This window comes from Stenella coeruleoalba (assembly GCF_951394435.1).
Source record: "Stenella coeruleoalba genome assembly, chromosome: 1".
NCBI lineage: Eukaryota > Metazoa > Chordata > Mammalia > Artiodactyla > Delphinidae > Stenella > Stenella coeruleoalba.
Window position 1 is genome coordinate 75,084,198 of NC_137169.1, and position 14,256 is coordinate 75,098,453.

General features: G+C 32.1%; 1 protein-coding gene across 1 annotated transcript in view; it reads right to left on the reverse strand.

Moving 5' to 3' along the window:
* COL24A1 (collagen type XXIV alpha 1 chain) overlaps positions 1-14,256 on the reverse strand; it is a 542,658-nt gene that overhangs the window by 80,038 nt on the left and 448,364 nt on the right. The window contains exons 40-44 of the mRNA XM_079924384.1: positions 11,601-11,654; positions 9,841-9,948; positions 4,059-4,112; positions 3,751-3,804; positions 3,053-3,109 (exon numbers count right to left, since the gene is read on the reverse strand). Of these exons, the coding sequence (XP_079780510.1) occupies positions 3,053-3,109; positions 3,751-3,804; positions 4,059-4,112; positions 9,841-9,948; positions 11,601-11,654 (327 nt within the window). The remainder of the gene's footprint in view (positions 1-3,052; positions 3,110-3,750; positions 3,805-4,058; positions 4,113-9,840; positions 9,949-11,600; positions 11,655-14,256) is intronic.

The window sequence follows — 14,256 nt, forward strand, 5'->3', positions numbered from 1 at the left end:
ACATTTATTCATTTTAATCCTTAAGGCAAAAACTAATAAACTTCTACTTTTAACTTTTTCTAAACATTCCTAATATAAAATCTTTGATATGATAAGATGTTCAAATTATCTACTCTAAAATGTGCTTGAAAAATCAATTATCACATATTAGGACCTACTGTTTGAAAAGAAACTTAAATTGAAATTATTAGCAAAATCCTAAAATTTATTATGGACCATTAATGGATAAATTTTCACTTACTCCTGTGTGGATAAAGATATTAGACATAACGTAAAGACAATAACCTCTGACTCTGCTTTAATTATTTAGAATATTCTTGGATTAATTTCCACACCTACTAGATAAAATGACCATTGTTATACTAGACTTTTAATACATTTATTATATTTCAGTGACATTCTTTGACCCTGGAATACCGGAATCTGGGGAAAACAAGCACTACTATGCTTCACTTGCCCACATTTTACCATTTACTTAAAAAAAATAAAAATTTACTGGAGTATAGTTGATTTACAATGTTGTGTTAATTTCTGCTGTACAGCAAAGTGACTCAGTTATACATATACATATATCCACTCTTTTTTAGATTCTTTTCTCATATAGGTCATTACAGAGTATTGAGAAAAGTTCCCTGTGCTGTACAGTCCTTATTAGTTATATCTGTTTTATATACAGTGGTGTGTACATGTCAATCTCAGTCTCCCAATTTATCTGCCCCCCCTCCCCCTGCTTTCCCCCCTGGTAATCATAAGTTTGTTTTCTACATCTGTGACTCTATTTCTGTTTTGTAAATAAGTTCATTTGTATCATTTTTTTTTAGATTCCACATATAAGTGATATCATATATTTGTCTTTATCTGAATTACTTCACTCAGTATGACAATCTCTAGGTCCATTCATGTTGCTGCAAATGGCATTATTTCATTCTGTTTTATGGCTGAGTTAATATTCCATTGTATATTTCTGCACAATTTCCATATTTTTGTCTCTCAGAGGTTTAGAGAGACTAGAATACATTTGATAAAGAATTTAAAAAGTATCATTCCATCTCTTAATGATTTATTTCCTAAATTTACATAAGTTTTGGGGTAACTTGGAATTCTTTTTCTTCAACTGAGGTATACTTGATATACAATATTATGTAAGTTTCAGGTGTACAACATAGTGATTCACAATTTCTAAAGGTTATATTCCATTTATAGTAATTATAAAATTGGCTATATTCCCTGTGTCATACAATATATCCTTGTAGCTTATTTATTTTATACATGGCAGTTTGTACCTTTTAATCCCCTAAACCTATCTTGCCTCTCCCCGCTCCTCCCTCCCCACTGGTAACCCCTAGTTTGCTCTTTATATCCGTGAGTCTGCTTCTTTTTTGTTGTATTCTATTCACAATTTTGTTTCATTTTTAGATTCTACATATAAGTGATGTCATACAGCATTTGTCTTTCTCTGTCTGATTTATTTCACTTAGCACAATAATCTCCACATACTACATATATACACACATACACTATATATATACACACACACATGCTACATCTTCTTTATCAGTTCATCTGTTGATGGACACTTAGGTCGCTTTTATTATCTTGGTAATTGTAAACATTGCTGCTATGGACATTGGGGTGCACATATCTTTTCTGATTAGAGTTTCTATTTTTTTTCCGGATATATACCCAGGAATGGAATTGCTGGCTCATATGGTAGTGCTATTTTTAGTTTTTTGAGAAACCACCATACTGTTTGCACAGTGGCTGCACCAATTTACATTCCCACCAACAGTGCACAAGGTTCCCTTTTCTCCACATCCTCACCAACATTTGTAATTTGTGGTCTTTTTGATGATAGCCATTCTGACAGGTGTGAGGTGATATCTCATTGTGGTTTTGATTTGCATTTCCCTGATGATTAGTGATGTTGAGCAACATTTCATGTGCCTGTTGGCCACCTGTATGTCTTCTTTGGAAAAATGTCTATTCAGGTCTTCTGTTCATTTTTTAATTGGGTTGTTTGTTTTTTTGCTGTTGAGTTATATGAAATGCTTATATATTTTGGATATTAGCCCCTTATTGGTTATATTATTTGAAAGTATTTTCTTTATTCAGAAGGTGTCTTTTCATTTTGTTGATCATTTCTGATAAAGAATTTTATATATTCTTATTAGATGAGTTTGCCTCTATATGAGTTGGCTTGATTTTATCAGAAAAACTCTAGAATCTTTCCTGTTTCTAAAACAAAGTATACCTTTCAACCATCTCCAAAGAGTCAGATCAAAATATCAGGAGCGACTATATATTTTGAATTCTTCTGTTTTAGGATTCTTTTATCCTATATTATATCATGTGAAATATGGAAAATTTAACCAATTATATTTATTTCTGTGAACTAGGCATTTTTGTTTTACCCATTTAATTTACATATAGCCTTTAAGATTGTTTTAATCAAACATGAACAGAGACAGTTATTCAGATAATCAAAGATAAAATAGCTACTTTAAAAAAATCATGGTTACAGCTAGTCTTTACAATGTTTATTAGAAGACTATAGACTGATAATCTTTAAAGAACAGTGGCTCTAATAACCGGTTAGATGAGTTTTGAAATCATTTGGTAACTGTGTATAAACTACTATAGGAAAGGATACAGATCAGATTTTTAAAAATCCGTTAGAAATAAATCTGAATTTGATGTATAAAGAAGTATCTGCCCTAAATGTCTAGAGTATGTGATTTTTTGATAATCTCTGTAAAAAAGTTGTTATCATGCATTTAATGCCGCAAATTAGATTTGGAAAGTTACTGTTTTAAACTTCTATACTATGCTAAGGCTCTTGACCTGAATATAAAGTTTTTATATTTAGATAATAAAATTGATTATATATTTAGATTATAAAATTGCAGATTACTGCAAATAGTGCTCTTGTATAAAACCATGTTATAAAAGTAACTAAATAAAACTCCTTGAAAAGATGTAATTGGTGTTGTGAATCTATTGTAGTAACTGTGTTTTATCTTAAAGCATCAAAATAATTTTAGGAAAAACCTACTGGTTCACCTCGAGGCCCAGGTGGTCCTAGGACTGTGTTATCTTCTCCTGGATAACCCTATGATGAAGATGATTTATAAACAAAACTAAATTAATAAAATAAACTTTGAAATACGAAGCCTATTATTTCCTAATATGTTATAAAATATGCAATCTGGTTTTATCTTTTTTAAATGAAGAACTTTTATCTACAAAACTTAGCACATGATAATTTATACACGGTTGTAATTCATACATGGTTCTCTTTGGAAGTGTCATTCTGCTTTAATTACATAAAAAGCACTTTACTAATTTTCTCAAAGTGTCTGCTTTCCAATGATACTACAAACCAAGAAGAGTACTGCTGCAGTTATTCTTAATTCATAAAAAATTTTACTATAAATGTATATAGTCATTTAATCTATTAGTCTCACAATCGCTTTCAGTAATTAATATTAGTTTTACAAACTTTTACAGATTGCAAAGTACTATAACATATATCATTTCACCTCAATCTTGAAACAACCTATCAAAGACTTTTTAATAATTTGTTTAAGTTTTTGCCCCTTGATATTTATTTTTCTTCTAGAATTTATAATACTTCCCAAGTTTAAAGTGCTTTTTTTATTCTTTGAAAATGTTTCCATACATACTTTCAGAAAGAACACACGAATTCAATGTTTAATTTTATGATAAATAAGTCAATATATTCATACACACCTTTTCTCCTTTAGGTCCTGGCAACCCAGAAAGTCCTGGTTGACCTTCATGGCCCTAACAGAAGGACAAGTAAGTAGACAGTCTCCATGTCATTTGTATGTGCTCTACCTAATACCATCATGGCCACATTATTAGATATTGCACTATTCTGAAAGAAGAACAGGATTCACTCTACAGGGGCATGAGACCTAAATATGTTAGAAAGGTTTATCAGGAAATTTCATCTGAGTTTGTATATTTGGGATGACATCTTCATGGAATGTTTTTATAAAAATATACACTTCTTATTTCCAATTAGAAATGCTTACCCTATATCCTGGAATTCCTGGTTCTCCAGAAGTTCCCATCAATCCTAAATGTCCCTAAAAACAAAGTAAATGTTAGAAAGAAAACAGACAATTGTTTAAATCATTAACCTTGTATTCCTATTATTTAAAATTTAGATTTTTAAGGTATGATATTTTACCTAGTCTGAAATGGGAAAACAAAACATAATTCTCCAACTTTCATCTTATTTTACTTCTGAACCATGTAAGTTCCACAAAAATATGTTTCTTTGGTTTACTTCTGGTATGAACATCCTTAATCATATTAAGATAAATACTTTCAGTTGCCAGACTGCTGTAGGCTTCCAGCAAATTCTTGGAAATATAGTTTGTATCTGTCAAAGTTTGTGGTAAACATGCATCGCTAAATACTAGAGAGTGAATTCTGATAGTTTTTAGTATTGTTATGATAGGATCAAGAACTCTGTACTCACTGCTAGTTTCAGATGCTTTGATGAACACGGTTTCAGCTCTGGTCAAAGTTGTTAAAATAGAATTGGTTGACAACTTATGTATAATATTTACCCTATTAATTACTCTTATTATCAATATCACACAGATGAGGAAACATGTAAGTTAAAGGCAAATCTGTAAATGTTCCTAAACTACTGAAAAGATAACTCAGACAACTGAAAAAAGCAAAAATAACACTCTTAAAAATGTCCTGTCTTTCATATTATCAAAGTTTCCCTATCAACTCTCCTATTTGAGTCCCAAAATAAATAGGAGATAAGGAAGTTAAGGCACAGAATAAGTATGTGACTAGCCAAATACCACACTAACCAGAAGTTCTAATCAATGTAATAAGTAAGGATAATAAATATGAGGAGATGATACGATTATTTACCTAAAGAACCCTGAGAATCATCAAAATTCATTCAAATGAATATAAAGTTTTAAAAAAAGGTATTTTACACAGCATAATTAGAAGATGTAATAGAAAAAGGATTACCTTAAAAACAACAAAATCTATAAGAAGCTAACGATGAACCTAATAAGATAGATGTTAAGAACAGAGATAAAGGAAATAACAAAACTTTATTGAAGGATATACAAGATATAAGTAAATAAAAAGACATATGGTGTTTCTACAGTGAATGATTCAATATTAAAGGAACTTGCTAAGTTGATTCTGAAGTTCACATGAAAGCGGAAAAAGATCATAGTAAGAGCCAAACTTTTCAGAAATATAAATTATGAAGTATTTCCCCTAATAGATCTCAAATGATACTGTAATGATACAGTTATTTAAATGGTGTGGTACTGACCTAGGAACACACTAAAAAATCGAGAAAAGAAGTGAAAACAGACCATTATTTAAGAGTAGTTAACAGTAAGGGTAGCATTTCAGAAAAGTGGGAAATAGATTGTTTATTAAAAGTATTGGGGCTTCCCTGGTGGCACAGTGGTTAAGAATCCACCTGCCAATGCAGGGGACATGGGTTCCAGCCCTGGTCCGGGAAGATCCCACAGGCTGTGGAACAACTAAGCCTGTGTGCCACAACTACTGAGCCTGTGTGCCACAACTACTGAAGCCCGCACACCTAGAGCCCGTGCTCTGCAGCAAGAGAAGCCACCACAATGAGAAGTCCACGCACCACAACAAAGAGTAGCCTCCGCTCACCACAACTAGAAAAAGCTGCACACAGCAACGAAGGCCCAAAGCAGCCATAAATTAATAGATAAATAAATAAATAAATTTAAATAAATTTAAATAAATAAATAGTATTGCGACAACTGGCTAAGAATTTGGGAAAAAGAAAAATTAGTCCTTTACAACTTATATCATAGCAAACAAAATAAAACAAAAACTCTGCATGCTTTAAAAGGGTTAAGGGTAAAAATAAAGCTATAAAAATATTAGAAGAAGGATATGGAAGAATATTTTTATGCACTTTATGTAGGGAAGTCATTTCTAATGAACAAATAAAACCTAGAATGTAAACAAAAAGACTGACAAATTTGACTGTAATAATTAAAACCTCTGTCCAGTGAAAGATACTATAAACAATATTAAAAGATAAATGACAGAAAGGGAAATATATTTGCAATATATTAGCAACACTTTAACAAAAGTATATTATCTAAATTATGTAAGGTATTATTGAAATTAAGAAAAAGACAACAACCTAATAGAAAAACATGTAAAGTGCATATGAACAGGTAATTTCTAGAGAAAAAAATACAAATTACTTAGTTGCAATCAGGAAAATTGTAAGAAAGAAAATGAGACACACTTTTTCATTTATCAGATTGGCAAACATCAAAAGGATTAATATGAAGTATTCCTGGTGGTGGGCATGTAAATTTGGTGAAACCTCTTGGGAAGGTAGTTTGGAAACGTGTCAAAATTTAAAAAGTGACTATTCTTTTTAGAGAAAATCCAAAGTAGGAGCGTACTTTGAAGACAGTACTCTTTGGATCAATTCATTCTCAAGTTTATTAAAAGTTAATTACATTATCCCAACATAATAAAGCCCACATATTACAAGCCCACAGCTAACATCATACTCAATGGTGAAAAGCTGAAAGTATTTCCTCCAAGATCAGGAACAAGACAAGGATGCCCACTCTCACCACTTTTATTATAAATCTAACTAACGAGGTAAAAGACCTGTACTCAGAAAACTATAAGACACTGAAGAAAAGAAACTGAAAACAACACAAACAGATGGGAAGATATACTGTGTTCATGGACTGGAAGAATTAATATTGTTAAAATGATCATACTACCCAAGGCAGTCTACAGATTTGATGCAATATCTATCAAAATACCAGTGGCATTCTTCACAGAACTAGAACACACAATTTAAAAATTTGTATGGAAACACAAAAGACCCCAAATAGCCAAAAGTGATTTTTTTTTCAAGATTTTCAATCAGTTTCAAGATTGCTTGAGAAAGAAAAACAAGGCTGGAGGTATCACACTTCCTGATTTCAAACAATACTATACAAAGCTACAGTAATCAAAACAGTATGGTACAGGCACAAAAACAGACACATAGATCAATGGAACAAAATAGAGAGTCCAGAAATGAACCCATACTTCTATGGGCAATTAATCTATGACCAAGGACTCAAGAATACACAATGGGAAAAGACAGCCTCTTCAATAAATGGTGCTGAGAAAACTGGACAGCTACATACAAAAGAATCAAACTGGACTACTCTCACACCATGCACAAAAATACATTCATTAAAGACCTGAAGACCTGAAATGTAAATGTAAACGTAAGACCTGAAGCCATAGACTTCTAGAAGAAAACATGCAGTGTGTTCTTTAACACTGGTCTTAGTAATATTTTTTTTTGGATATGTATCCTCAGGCAAAATAAACAAAAGCAAAAATAAATAGACAATATCAAACAAAAAAGCTTTTGTGCAGCCAAGGAAACTATCAATAAAACAAAAAGGCCACCTACTGAATGGGAGAAGTAGCAAACAATAAATCTGATAGGGGGTTAATATCCAAAATATACAAAGAACTCATACAACTCAACATCAAAAAAACAAACAACCCAATTTAAAAATGGGCAGAGGATCTAAACAGACATTTTTCCAAAGAAGACATACAGATAGCCTACAGACACATGAAAAGATGCTCAACATCACTAGTCATCAGGGAAATGCAAATCAAAATCACAATGACATATCACCTCACACCTGTCAGAATGGCTATTATCAAAAAGACAACAAATAACACGTGTTGGTGAGGATGTGGAGAAAAGGGAACCCTTGTGCACTGTTGGTAGGAATATAAATTGGTGCAGCCACTATGGAAAACAGTATGGAGGCTCCTCAAAAAATTAAAATTAAAAATAGAACTACCATATAATCCAGCAATTCTACTCCCAAGTATTTATCCAAAGAAAATGAAAACACTAATTAGAAAAGATATAAGCACCTCTATGTTCATTGCAGCATTGTTTACAATAGCCAAGATATGGAAGCAACCTAAGTGCCCGTCAATAGATGAATGGATAAAGAAGATATGGTAAAAATATACTATGGCATATTACTCAGCCACAAAAAGAATGAAATCGTGATATTTGTGACAACATGGATGGACCTAGAGGTAATTATGCTAAGGAAATAAATCAAACAAGTACAGTGTGCTATAACTTATATGTAGAATCTAAAAAACAAAACAAATGACAAACAGAAAACAAAAACAGAGTTATAGATACAGAGAACAAGTAGGTGGTTGCCAGAAGGCAGGGTGATGGCAGGAGGAAAGACATAGGTAAGGGAGACTATTTTCCAGTTGCAAGATAAATGAGTCACAGTTATGAAATGTACAGTGTGGAGAATACAGTCAATAAATATGTGATATTTTTGTATGTGCAATATTGTAACTAGACATAACTAGACTTATTGTGGTGACTGTTTTGAAATGTATAGAAATATTGAACACTATGTTGTGTAAAAGGAACTACTCTAGTGTTGTAAGTCAATTATACTTCAAAAAAAAAAAAAACCCAACTCATAGAAAAAGAGATCAGATTTGTGGTTAACAGAGCTGGAGGGTAGGGGAAGGGAAACAGGATGAAGACAGTCAAAAGGGACAAACTTCTAGTTCTAAGATAAATAAGTACTCAGGATATATGTACAACATGATAAACATAATTATCACTACTACATGTTATATATGAAACTTAAGAGAGTAAATCCCAAAAGTTCTCATCACAAAGAAAAATATGTATTTTTTCTATTGAATTTTGTATCTGTATGAGATGATGGATATTCACTAAATGTATTGTGATAATCATTTCATGATGTATGTAAATCAAAGCATTATGCCGTACACTTTAAACCTATACATGCTATATGTCAATTATATCTCAATAAAACTGGAAAAATATTTAAAAATCAATCACATTATATAATGTTTTTGAATGCATAAGCCAAAGATAGGAAAATATTAGTAATTAAAATAAAAGAAAGTAAGAATGACCTGGAATAGTAAGATGGCAGTAAGGAATGGAACACTTAAAATGAGCCTGAGGGAAGTGTTCCTCAGACAACAGATGGATTATGCAATGCTCTCCAGAAGGCCTTGGTGAAAAGTCACTTGTGACATTCAAATGGAGATAGTGAATACATACGCATTTTGTAAATAAGTTTATGAAATAGTCAAAAGACTAAATTGGATAATCTCTTAAATATTTTGCAACTCTTCTGCTGTGACTTTCTGAACAGGTCCAAATATATTAGCAATATAATTTTGCTATTACAGGTTCAAAAGCATCATGCTACCTTGTTTCCAACATCATGTAAAATTCATACAAAAGATTAAAAATTAGTAGATGTTTTGGAGACTTATCACAGCTGGTTAGAAAAATAATCTCCAGATAAGCATGTGGAGTCCAAGCATATAAAGAAAACCCATTTTCAAGTAATTTTCAAAGCAATTTGTCAACCATGACAGCATAATTTTATACAGATATTAAATCCTGATTTCAAGTACAAGGCATATATACTTTCCTACTTAGGAGTTATAATCTGATTTTTTAAAACCTTATTTCATATTTTATTTCCATTTTGAGAATTTTTTCCCCCTTTCTTCTTTCATGTCCAGAAACCACTAAGCCATTTAAGTACTGTGGAATGCTTACAATTCTCCACATCCCATGGAGGTAGATTATTTTCAATGGAACTATTGCTTTCTCTGTAAAATTAATCAAGGGACAGAGCCTTTAGGACATGGATACATTTCTTTTCCATCCACAGTGAACTCAGTTCTGGAGACAAATCAAATACTGACCACAGCACCTCTAGTTCCTCTGGCACCTTTAGGACCACTTTCCCCAATTTGTCCAGGAGCACCTCTGCTTCCAATTTCTCCTGTGGGCCCCATTTGTCCTTTATCACCCTGTGGATGCCATTAGTAAGAGAGAAAAGTAAGAAAAAAACAAACTTATACTCAGATTAATTAACTATATCATATACCTGAATGGCTCCAGAGGATATTCTGTAAGCAAAATTCTATAAATAGTAACTTTGCTTTAACTTAATAGTACTACAGACCACCACTGACAATAATAACATACCATCACTACCTAGCTTACCTTAAAGATATAATTAAAAGTAATTTTGGAAAAAAGAATATTAAAAATTTTGGCCAAACAAGCAGGGAAGATATGGTGCTCATGTTGAGTTACAAATGAACCAAGTTTATTATTTTGAAATTTGTTATGCATTTATGTATGAATGCATGCATGCATGTATTTATTCCTGACCTGAGAAAACACAGGCCCTATGAGAAACCTGTTTCTACAGAGAATTTCAATGCCCCAAAGATCTGTCTAATGCAAAAAGGCTCTAGTGTGCAGTTCTGTATACTCAGTATCATCACTTACTTGGCTGGAGTTTGTGTTTAAAAATCTGTAACGTTTTTGTATGATTTTACATCCTTCTGAAAACTAGATACCTTCTGTTTTCCAATAGGCTAACTAATCATTCTCTAATACCAAAGTACAGCAGCTTTTAAACATTAAATGTTATAATTCATTTTCTGCATGTTGGAACCAACCTGTTCTATTATTGATAATCAAGTAGATACAAAGAAAAATTAAACAGTGATCACAGTCAGGAAATTTTTGGTTATTCATAATAATTCACAGGCTTTCCCAAAGACACAGGCTGTTGTAAGGACCTGCACTGTCCTTCTTGTAAAATCATTTAGACATAACATTATGTTTGATGAAAAGACACTTCAATATTGGGCTTATTTTCATGGGTAAGAATGGCAACTAAAATTTACCTCATTCACTTTTATCTTTTATTATCTTATACTGCCCCCAAATTATGAAAAAGATGGACTAGGTGCATATTCACAGAAATGACAGATCTGATTTTGGGAACTAGAATATGGTGTAATTTGTAGTTAATTATAGTAAATATATTCAAAACTGTTGTAGTACAATGTGAAAATCATTTTTATGTCTCACCAATACTTGAACAAATTATTGACTCTATCCAAGGATGAATTATTCATTATATTGTGCTAAATTCTACAAAGGCATCACGTTTTCTTAGTAAAATATAAAGGAAGCAAATAAAACATATTGTTTTGTGTTTCTTAATGTATAGGAAAGATAAAATCAATCATTAACCTTTTCAATTTCGAAAAGTACAATTAAAACAAACCCAAAAACAATTCTAATATTTCTCTCCCCTAAATATTTTACTAATGTTGTTACTAAATAGCACAAATGGCATATAGTATTTTTCTTTTCTCTCTTTTCCTGTCCATGGTCTACTAAGGTAAACAGGAGAAGAAAAGGCAAAGATCTTTTCAGAAACTACAAAGTAGAAAATTTGACTTCAGATAATAAGTAATAAGGTAATAAGTACTCCTAAGTGGAATTAAATATTAATTTATACAAATGTGCCTTTTAAGCCAAATTTATCGTTCTTTATTGTTTTATCTCCAGTGCAAATAAAAACACCACAGTATGCTATGGGGCTCTGGGCACGTCAGAAGAAAGAAAACCAGCATAAAAAGACGTAAAAAAAAATTACCTTCTTCCCTGGACGACCTCTTTGTCCTGGCAGTCCCACTGTTCCTTCAGGTCCCTGAATATCGAGTATGAAAAAGGAAATACATTGTTAAAGATAGGACTAGAAAGAATGTTTAAATACTTATATCACATAATCACTGAATTGAACACTAAGTAAAAACAAGGGTTACTTCTTAACAATATTATGTTTGTATAATTATTTTAAAAGAGGTCATGATGATTTAGAAGCCCAGCTGTTACTAGTGAGTAAAGTTCACATAAACAAACTGGCCAAGATAGACCAAATTAAACTGTTCTTAACTACAGAGGGAAAACAACTTGGTTTTAGTACACCCATTGAATTAACGATAATGTAATTAAAGTTAACCCAAATGCATCCATTTCAGCAGTTCTATGAGCTAGTATGGGTTCAACATCTTGTTGAATGTATAATACTATAACATATATCTAACATACTGTCAAGGAGAATCTTAAAACCTCAATGAAGTGTAAGATTAAGCAAACATTATTTGATCTGTGGAAAAAAAAGGAGAGAGGGGAAATACATGGAGAGAAAAGAGACAGTCATATCAAACTGTTTAAAACAATATTTCCACTTCAATCTGTATTTTGTTTAGACAAAAGTAGACTAAAAGTTTTCAATAAACACTTTATTAAAGTAAGAAGTGGCTAAAATATTTTAAATGTCATGTGAATTTGCAGGTCAACAATGGTTAGGCTTAAATGAGATCCATTGTAAGCCAGACTGCAAGTTCTAAAATAGCTAATAATTAATCATAGCATTCCTTGCATTAGTTGGAAATGAAAATGGAAATTTCAAATTTGCGTCCCAAAGCTTGGCAAACTGCAAAAATGATGCAGACAAGAAATAAATTGTGGTTTACCACTGTGCTGCGGAGGCTCTTGATAAATATTTGTTGAACGAATAAACAGATACCTAAGGAAATGAGTCATGCCCTGTGCTCCTGAGCAAATGTTCTTCTAGCTTCAGAAAGTCTGCTGAATTTAGAGGCCAAAGTGGTTAAGTTCTACTGCTGTAGTTCTAGCTGCATCCAGAGGTTGAAATGATAGTTGCACTAACAAGAGACTTCTTTGTGGTTAACGTGGACTTTTTAAGAGAGGCTGATTAACGTTTATAGAGGTTAACGATATGAGCATTTAAGTCAGACAGCTGTACTTTCATGTTCTGGCTCTGTCACCTAACGGCTATATGACCGTAAGTAGACTATTTGACTTCTAAAGTCCTCAGTTTCCTGTTATATAGCAGGGATATATTAATACTTCTTCAAAGGGTTACTAAGATTGAATGAGATAATGCATTCAAAGCTTAGAAAGGAATAGACTTATACTGAAGAGCTCAATAAATGTCAGTTCTCACTAATTTCTGTTGTCTTTTTAAAGTGCATTAGGTAATATTTAAATATATATAAATATAAATATATAGAGAAGATATTAAAAGGTATAATGAGCACCCACGTACCTACCACCCACTTTAAGAAACAGAAGCTACACACACACACACACACATACATACAACTGTTAGCAGACACATCACCTTCCCCCCTCACTCAGGTGCAACAATTGTCCTCAATTTGTTTATCATTCACATGCATTTCTTTATACTTTCACTCCATTTGTATATATTCCCAAATATTATATGGTTATTTTGCATCTTTTCAAACTTTCAATAAGCTGTATCACACTTTATATATTCTTTTGAAATTTTTTGAACACAACATTTTGTTTTTGAAATTATTCAGTGTCTCTACTTTACTTACACTTTTTTTTCACTCCTACAGGATTACATTTTGTTATCAAACCACAACTTATTCAACCATTTTCCTAGTGAAGAATTTTTGGTAGTTTTTTTGTTTTTTCTGTTACAGATAATGCTGCAGTAAAGACTCTTGTACATATCACTACGTGCCCACCTCAAGAGTTTTTTGGGCGAGGGTATATGCCCTGGAGTTGAATTGCTGGCTTATAGGATATATGCACCTTTCAGTATACAAGATTTTGCCAACTTGTTCTCCAGAGTGCTTTTGCCAATTTATATTCCCAAAGCAACGTTTAATAGTTCCAATTACTCCAAATCTTCCATAATGCTTGGTACTATCAGACTTAAAATTTGTCTGTCTCAAGGGAGCAAAATGATGTATTATTTGGGATTTCAATTCACATGTCCCTGATTATTAAGGAAGAATGAATATCTATTCATACAGTAATTCGACATCTATATGTGAATCTCTAGTTCCCATCTTCTGTCCAGTATTCTACTGGGCTGTCCTTAATGTCCTGATACTTGTATTTCATTCATTCTGTATATCACAAATCTCTTTTCCCAGCCTGGAGCTTATTTTCTCACTTTGTCCACTATAATTTTTCACTAACACAAATTTGAAGTTTTAATGTAGTCAAATTCATCAATATTTTCTTCTTGTTTTACTTTTTTAGTGTTTAAGAGATCCTTACTGCTTCCCCTTCCTCCATGAGGTCATAAAATATTCTCCAACTTAAAATTTTGATTTTTATAATTAGGTCTTTAATCTAATTGGGATTTCATTCTTTTGTGTGTTTGTACTTTGATGTGAAGGAGAGATTTGTTTTTTTCCATTTGGATAACCAATTGTACCAGTACCATTTACTGAATATTTCAT